Source organism: Juglans regia, chromosome 6 (assembly GCF_001411555.2).
Source record: "Juglans regia cultivar Chandler chromosome 6, Walnut 2.0, whole genome shotgun sequence".
Lineage (NCBI taxonomy): Eukaryota > Viridiplantae > Streptophyta > Magnoliopsida > Fagales > Juglandaceae > Juglans > Juglans regia.
In genome coordinates this window covers 28848420-28857331 of record NC_049906.1, presented here as the reverse complement: position 1 = coordinate 28857331, position 8912 = coordinate 28848420, and the positions used below count along the sequence as shown (strand labels likewise).

Sequence of the window (8912 nt, the reverse complement as noted above, 5' to 3'; positions counted from 1 at the left end):
ATTGCACCATAATGTGGTGCCACATAGCTTATTAAAAAAATAAAGAATACAAACATATATAAAAGGGTAGGAGAAGTGCTATAAATACAAAGAAATTATACAAAAATAAAGCTACAAAGTGACTTGCCTTAATGTGATTTGTTAAATCTACTTTACGATAAAAGTAATTTTACAATTTCTCGTACTATATTAAACTATGTCATTTTGTGAATTTACTTTTGTATGATGTTTTTGTGACTAAATCATTTCTCAAATGCGGTAAAGGGAATTTAGAATTTTTGTATTGGTAGATCAATTGACGGTGTGGCCTATAAACACTTATTTGCGATAATATTGAGTGACGCATAAAAGTCTATTTTCGGCACTCAAGTGCTTTTGCGACAAGATATATATGACAGGAAATGAGAAAATATTTGCATCGCTATTTAGTTTTGCGACAATATAGAGCGACGCAAAAAAGTCCATTTACGACAAGCTAATACTTTTACGGTGAGATATATGGACGGAAATGGGAAGTTATTTGCCACTCTAGTGCGTTTTTGCAACAATGTAGATAGACACAAAAAATAATCTATTCACAACAACCAAAGTGAATTTTTGACGATATATATATATATGATGAAAATGAGGTTATTTGCGGTGCTATTTTATTTGTCGCAGACTATGGTCGCTAATAGGGTATTTTCCTACTGTTGGAGCATCTTTTGCAAAATTGTCATACTTTAATGTCAACAAATATCATCGCAAAAGAATTTCTTTTGCGTTGATATTTCATTTTGATGTGAAAAAACTTTTTGGACTTAATAGTACCAATCATATTGCGTCGATTTTCAAGCAACGCTAAAATATAATCGTGACGCTTTTTGTGATTTTTGCGACGATTTAGATGACACAAAAAGCCATTTTCTATTTTCGAGCTATTTTATTTTAAATATATATTTTTTTTAAATTTTTTTAATAAGACATGTGATGACACATCAAAAAGCAAAATGAGTTATATAAATTAGGTGGCTATTGTAAAATAACTACAAAAAATTGAAAGATTATCATCTTTCATATATATATATATATATTTTATTAATGCTTGGATCATTCTTTATTTTTTGTTTAAAAAATGTTTAAATAGTGACAGATCATCTTTTTACTGTTAGACTAGTGTTTTTATATAGAATTTAAAGAATAAAACAAACAAGTTCTCCACGCGGCAGGGCAGGAAATAGCGAAACGAAAAAACGCGGGTAAATTAAAAAGGAGTCGTTAGGACTAGGGAGTTCAAAAACTTGACGAAAGAGTGATCGAGAAATGGAGGATTCGGGAGCGATCCTCTGCCAGATCTCTTCCCTCAAGGATATGCTCGATCAGGTATGTTTCCTATTCCCATCAATCACACCGATAACTCCTTCCCGCTCTATAATATCCACTGTTCAATCTAGGTGTCCATCTCTACAACTTGTAGGTGAATGAAGAAATAGAGGCGAACATTCAGATTACACGCGAGATAGAAGCGGAGATCTTCAAGTGCTCAGAGATCGAGAGCGCTTTGGCTGTTAGAGAATCGGAGCTTACAAAGACGCTTTACGTTTCGCACTTTGAAATCGATGGATTCGCCACCGTTACTGGTAAGTTCATTCTTCTCGTCATTTCTTTCTTTGATTTGTTTTTTGAACTTGTCAAAATGCATGAGTTTCAAGGTTTTTTTTAGTTTTATTTTTTTAGAGAAAAATCAGAATTATATTCACAAGAAAAGCCATGCGAGTAACGTATTATTGGGATGTTCATAATTACATATACAAGTGAGTTTCCAAACACATGCTTACATTTCTAGTTAGGGATATAACTGACTAAGCCTAACTTACTCAAATCCGAATGTGGTGAATGGAAAAGATCTAACAAACCCTAACTACAAGTAAACCAATTCCTTCAATGGTAAAGGTTAGTAAAATTACATGATACCAATTACAGCAGCCCTTAGACAACTTTCCATCGAGGAGCGGCTTGGTGGGCGACAGCTTGGTGGGGCGACAGAAGAACAACTATAGCGGGGAGCGACGATGACGGAGCAAGTTGGGGGGGGGGGGCGACAACGATGGAATAAATTACCGAGGGGGACGACAGAGGAAAATACGGGGCGACAAAGCAAGTCAGGGGGGCGATGGAGGAAAGTGATGGCTGTGAGCTTGGCAGTGGCGACAACTCTGGAACGAACGGCGATGGAGGAAAGTGATGGCTCAAGGCGATGGAGGAGAAGTTCACTGCACGGATCTTAGAGGTAAAGGTGCGCGACGAGTGAAATCTGAAAAGTGAAATCAGAGGGAAAGTGAAAAGGCAAGGAGTGTAATCAGATGGAAAATGGTATATTTTACTTTTTATGGTCTTAGGAGTGTAATCTGGTCTACGTGTCTTGCTGTGATTGGAGGTTGTTTATCTCTTAAGACCAGCCTGTCTGTTCCGAAGAGGAACTGTTAGAAAAAAGGGTTAATTGTTAACTAGTTTTAGTTAAAGATATTAACTTGCTTTCTTCTTTCTAATTAGTTTTAGGGTAGGTTTGGAGGGTGGGATGAAACACAAAATTCTCATCTCATCATTATATATTTTTCAAATCTCTATACAAAATATAATAAACAATTTAACTTTTTTCAAATCTCAATTCAACTTTTTCAAATCTTAAAATAATAGTAATACTAAAACATAATATTTTAAATATTAAAATAAAACATAAAATTCCCATCTCATTCCCAAACCTGTCCTAATAATATCATTTTGTGAAAGATCGGTGAACGTACCTAAAATTGAGATTAACTTTGCGACTTTGGTACGTATCACCGAGATGGTTCTACAAGGCACCATTATCGAGGCCATTTCTTAAGAACTAAAATTGACAGAATCAAGGTCAATTTCCTTCAACTTGTTTATGATTTAGTTTTTGGCAGAATGTATTCAATTAGACTCCAAGCCCAGCTTAGGGCAATTGATATGTAAGTGTACGAGACAACTTATTTTGGTTGAATATCTAAGGTCTGACTTGCGCGATTCATATAATTCCTTTCATCTCAATCAAGACTCTTTTGAATATTGTTTTTTTTTTGTATGTCCTTGAGGCAGAATTGTTACTTTCTTGCTCTTCTAATTCGTGCTTCATTTCTTCATTCAAAGCACATGCAAGGACCTCACTGAATTCCTTGGAGAAGGAATTGTGTTGTCTAAGAATGGAACGGGACGAGACGCTAAAAAGAATAAACGACAAGCGGTATTGACCAAATTCTTTGCAAGTTTAGTGTGGAATCGCTGTTCTGATTCTATAGGGCATTTTTAACACGCGTCAGTCTTAAGTATTTTTATGCCATATATGACGGCCTCAGATTATCCTCTCTCTCTCTCTCTCTCTCTCTCTCTCCCTACAGAACTGAAACGGAATTTCTGTTTGTGGTTCTAATACTGTTTTCTTCTTCTTCTTTTTTTTTTTTTTTTTCATTTCTCTTATATCCCCATTTAATCATGCATCTGTGGCCAGGTAGGTCAGCAAGTGGATGTAAGGAGGGAGGGGCGGGGGGCAGAGGAAACATTGTGGATGAGTCATCATCTATTGGCTGCTTGCTTTAATCCCTTTGCTTGGACTAAAATAGCAAAATTTTGATGTGTCTATGTTGTTGCAATTTTCAGAAGTTGGCATGATATGGTGATGTGTTCCTCTGGAGTCTGAATTATTTAAATCATAGAGAAAATTTGAAATTTAGATATCAAGTGTATATTTATACATCATTTTAACACTCCAAATTTCAGAAAATTAGTAGTGGTTATGCAGTCTCATATCATTACGCTAATCTGCTGAATCAATTGTAATTCAGTTGAAGCCTCTCATAACATTTTTCTTATTCTAATATGTGGAAGTACCCGAGAGATTGGCATTTGCAACTTCGAGCTCTAAGTTTGACTGTTATGTTGCTTAGACGCTGATGTTTCTCTTCAGGGAAGGATTTACCACTCTGTGCTTAGAATTTCAGAAGGACATTGACAAAGGGAAAAACGATGAACTGAGGCCTTTGTTGTTGGAGAAAGAGTTCCTTGAAAATGAAATCCATCTGTTGGATAAGAAAAATAATGGCATGAAGAATTCAATGTTGGTCTTTGTGGAAGAAATCCTTGAAGAACTTCACAATGCTAACTCTGGTAATGTTGATTTTGCTTTACAAGCATAGTTGCATAAAGTTATATAGCTTAATGTCTTTGCTTTCTTTTTCTTTTGGTTTGGATGCATTATTTCTGAACTGACCATGCCCTTATATTACCACTCTACACTCCTTATTTCCCTTCCCCTATGTACTGAATATATCTCTATATGTCTACTGCTTTTAAATTAATTAATGAGTCCTGCTTATTCTTTGTGTGTAATTTACATAATGCAAGGATAAAATGAGATTACAACTTCTATCTCTCCATTTATATATAAAAGGATGATTATTTTTTGTGGACAAGAGAATTAGGTTGCTTAATGACTATCTAGTTGTATAACACTCTTTGATTGCTTTGCTCATCCTATTAGGTCTCTCTCTCTCTCTCTCATGGATACATTGTGTTGATTGATTAGAAAATGTAATGAAGTGAAACAATTCCTTAGGTTTTTGAAATTCAAAATTAAGTTGGAAATAAACAGAATGTTTGGTTTCAACTTCCTCACAGATTACAAATGCTGCTGCAATGATAGTTGAAACTAGAAAGTAATAAAGTAGCTATCTGCAGAACATTTTTTAAAAATGTATGTGGTCTACAGGACCTAGAGGGAAGATAAATAGGCCTTCTTGAAAATACTAGCTGATTTCAACACCTTCTGCAGCAATCAATAAATTCCTACGCAAAAGCTATCAAGATTAAATATTGAAGGGTGATGAGCAAATTCCAACCCATAAGATGATCATTTCAAATATGATAAACTTCTCAACATACGCAATTATAGCAATAACCATGTATAACATATAGTCTAGGAGATCACCACACAAATTAGCAAATAAGATTTTTCACATAGGATATCTAACTGGCAAACCAACTTGGGCTTTGTTCAGCACAAAGAATTCCACCATCGAATCCTCCAAATGGTCCACAATATCTGCACAACATTTCCAAATTTCATGCTCGATACTTCCCACCGTGTTGTAGAAGAATTGAAATGATGGCTTGTGGCAGTGTGGGATTACCTCTAAAAGGGTTTTATTGAGGCACACTGATGGGAAGTAATATACACTCATTTGGTTTTCCATTTCCCAATTTCACTTCTTTTTTGGAGAACTCTCAAAAAGAGACCAGGTTCTCAGCTTTTCTCTCCCAAGCTCTATGGAATTGTGCAGAGAAGTGTTCTCCCTATTTTGGAAGTCTTGTCACCAGGGATTGTCCACCAAGTGAAGGAATAACAAGGCTCTAATATCACAAGATGTGGCAGAAGCAATAATTTTTATTTACTTTTTTGATAAGTAAACAAATTATATTGATAAAAGAATAGGCAAAGCCATATACAGAGTTCTAAAAGAGAATACATAAGCAGCCCCTAGGCTAGGTATGCGCATCATAGAGAAGAAAATCATGTAGGTTCATGCCATTGAAATCAACAGCAATGGCCCATGCACATAGTGATCTAAAAAATAAATCTTTAAGCTCCTCTAGCGATCTCTCCTTGTCTTCAAGCGTCCAGTCACTGCGCTCTTGCCACAAACACCACATAATGCATATAGGGATCATCTTCCAAACAGTTAATCTATTGTACACCTCCTAAATTTGTCTAGCTGGTCAGCATTGCCATCATCGTTTCCGGCATAACCTAAGCCAAGTTTAATCTACTGAACACCTCATACCATAATACCCTAGTTGTCTCACAATGAAGTAAAAGATGATTTACATACTCGCCCCCTTATCTACACATACAACACCAATCTGCAATGATTATCCTTCGTTGCCTCGAGTTATCAGTTGTGAGAATCTTTCCCAATGTGGCAGAAGCAATAATGAAGCCACCTTTGAATCTTTGGACACTACAAGATGGACGGAGAAAGAAAAAACTCTCAATTTAAGAACAGCTCCATGATAAACTCAATGATATTAGATAGGTAAGTTGTAACCAATCTAAAGCAAACGACAAGGATTTTAATAATAACAAAAGAAGACTCCTAACACCCAATTGACAGGAAATTAGTGTGGATAAAATCATATTAAAAGGCCCCTGTAAAGGAAATAAAACAAAACATAGATCTGGTAGCAAAAATATTTGATAATTGCAGAAAAACTGAGCTCTTTCTAATGCACCCCCAGCATTCTAAGAAGCAGCTCAGTTTTTAATCCTTGGGTATTGTGCTGAGATAATTCCAAGTGTGGATATAAATTTTGCTAGAATAATTTTTCCAGGGCAGTACGTAGTTAGATATTGAGTTGTAACAAATTGGATAAACTTTTATACATGAACTTGTTGACCTTTCTTGTCCTCTTTCACTGAGTATGTAATATGTTAATGCAAGTTGTTGCTACTGCAGCTTTACAAGTCGAGATAGCGGCTGCGAAAGAGGAGAATGAGAAACTGCTCGAGGATATCGACTGCATGAAGACACAGTTGCTTTCAACTCTCATGATTGATGATGATCATTGGTAAATTTTTGTCTTCATTCAATACATTTTCTCTCTTCTTTATATTTTTGCTTTGAGGTTGCAATCATGCTTGTTTTCATGGAATGGTTTCTGTTTTGACTGTTGTCCATGCAAAAATGAGTCTAGTGATTTTCTCAAAGCCTTGTAGCATATTACCAAAAAAATAAAAGGGTAGTGCTACTATGCCACCCAAGTTTGCCCACTTGGTGTGCCACTAGTGCAAAATATATTGCACTTTTTTTTTTTTTTTTGCTTTTTCTTTTAAATATTTTTTAAACATCTTTAAGCATTTTAAAAAAATACCAATGCATGAATAGTCATTTCCTTAATCATTAAGTAAAAGAAAATATATGAGCGATCAAATTGAGAGAGCGAACTTAAGCGGCATGGTATCATTTTCCAAAATAAAAAGCCTTCATAGCATATTATTGGCAGTTTGAAATTTGCAGTGAGTAAGGGCTCGTTTGAATACAAAAATCATCTTACATCATCTCATCTCATCATTACAACTTTTTCAAATTTTGATATAAAATATAATAAACAATTCAATTTTTTCATATTTCAAAATAATAATAATATTAAAAAAATATTCTAATAATATTTTATTCAACTTATCTAAAACCATCTCATCTCATCATTCAAACAGGCCTATATAATGCTAACCATGAGGCATGCTGGCATGAGAGCATTTTGGGCTGAAAACCGACCGTTAGGGGGCCTCGACCCCTTTGAAACTGGTGACACCAACTGATTGGGGGTGGACATTTACCGGCACCGATCCCAACGGTCTGTGGTCCGCCCCTGCGTTACTTGGCGTTTCCGGCCTCAATGATTATTGCTTGTTTTGGGTTTAGTTTGATTTGGAACTTTAAAATGTAAAACATTGGTTTTTTTTTTTTTTTTTCACATTTCATTTGGTTTGAAACAACCATTGGCTTCATTTGGTATTTGAAAATCTCAATTTTAAATATTGATGAATAAAAACCAACCTTGGGCTTCACAAGCTATTCGCCATCTCATTGTTTCTTAAATCTATGGTTTTTTTTTTTCCCCTCAAGTCAATGGTTGATAGTGTGGAATCGACCATAAGAATTAAAGAATTATCCACTTATGAAGATTGAAAAGTAAAGAGGATCTCATTTAAATGAACATTAAACATAACTAGCAATTGAATTGTTTATTATATTTTGTATAAGAATTTGATAAAGTTGTAATGATAAGACGAGACAAAACTATCTATATATCCAAACAATACCTAAATATGCTAGTTTGTGACTTCAAGCGATGGGAGAATGATATACGAATCCAAATGGGGGTTAGGATTCGCACACGACACACAAGGAAAAAGAGAGAGAAAGAAAATGGGAGCAAGGACTTATAAATTGACTACTTGGATACTTAATATGTTAAAAGGGTTTGGGAAAACACGTCGTTTCCAAAGTTTTTTTTTCTCATTTTCTTAATAATATATATGATTGTATAAGTCTATTGATTCAGTTTGGCCTCGATTTCTTGAACCATTGAATTGTAAACCAACCAAGAAGCTTCGGTTGGAGCTGTGAAAATGTTGTGTATCTATCATTACTTTTTTAAGTATCCAAAACACATACGTATCATGACCCATGTGTTTCTAGTGATCTTATCCATTCAATCGGATTGCATATTATTTTGTACACCTCTTGTTAATGACAAAAATCGCCTCACAAGACGGAACAGAAGAAATGGTCATTCCTGGCCCACAGAGGTAACCCAAGTCTCGATGAAGCAGTGTAAAGTCCACGATTGGCAGCTTGGGGTGTCGGTACGGTACTTGTACGTTCATCCATAGCAATAAATAGAGAAAGAATACAGAAAATGTGAATAGAGAATGAGGCACACATATTTACGTGAATCGGCATAGGACCTACGTCCACGGCTTGTTTGGAGGGCGAATCTGCTATGATGGGTGTTAATGCTGAAAAATAGCACAACGAGCCAGAAATAAGAGAAATAATCATTCCCGGACCATAGTGACAATTCGAGCCTTGATCAGTGTGGTTTGGAGCCCCTGGTGGTAGTCCAGAGGGGGTATACAGTGTCCATATATACATTCATAGCAATGAATAGAAAATAAATACAAGAAATGTAAAAAGGGATAGAGACACATTTATGTGGTTCGTCATAGTGCCTATGTCTACGGGTGGTTTAGAGGGCAAGTCCATTATAATATGAGCATTTTACAATCTCTCATGGTCTCTCATTTCTCATTATATAATGGAGGTTATAGACTCATTTTCTAAAGAAGAACC

General features: G+C 35.4%; 1 protein-coding gene across 1 annotated transcript; it reads left to right on the top strand.

The window, feature by feature from the left end:
* The first annotated feature begins 1302 nt into the window (after positions 1-1302).
* On the top strand, positions 1303-7614 carry LOC109005609. The gene is made up of 6 exons (XM_018984617.2): positions 1303-1362; positions 1457-1619; positions 3154-3247; positions 3968-4167; positions 6513-6624; positions 7271-7614. The coding sequence occupies exons 1-6, from the start codon at positions 1303-1305 to the stop codon at positions 7278-7280; spliced, it is 639 nt and encodes a 212-aa protein (XP_018840162.1). The 3' UTR covers positions 7281-7614.
* Positions 7615-8912: the final 1298 nt, after the last annotated feature.

Excerpts from the sequence above, each read along its gene's own strand:
- LOC109005609 (XM_018984617.2), top strand. The coding sequence starts at position 1,303 with ATGGAGGATTCGGGAGCGATCCTCTGCCAGATCTCTTCCCTCAAGGAT. Across the intron at positions 1,363-1,456 it reads TCAAGGATATGCTCGATCAG|GTGAATGAAGAAATAGAGGC; the intron begins GTATGTTTCCTA and ends TACAACTTGTAG. Across the intron at positions 3,248-3,967 it reads AAAAGAATAAACGACAAGCG|GGAAGGATTTACCACTCTGT; the intron begins GTATTGACCAAA and ends GTTTCTCTTCAG.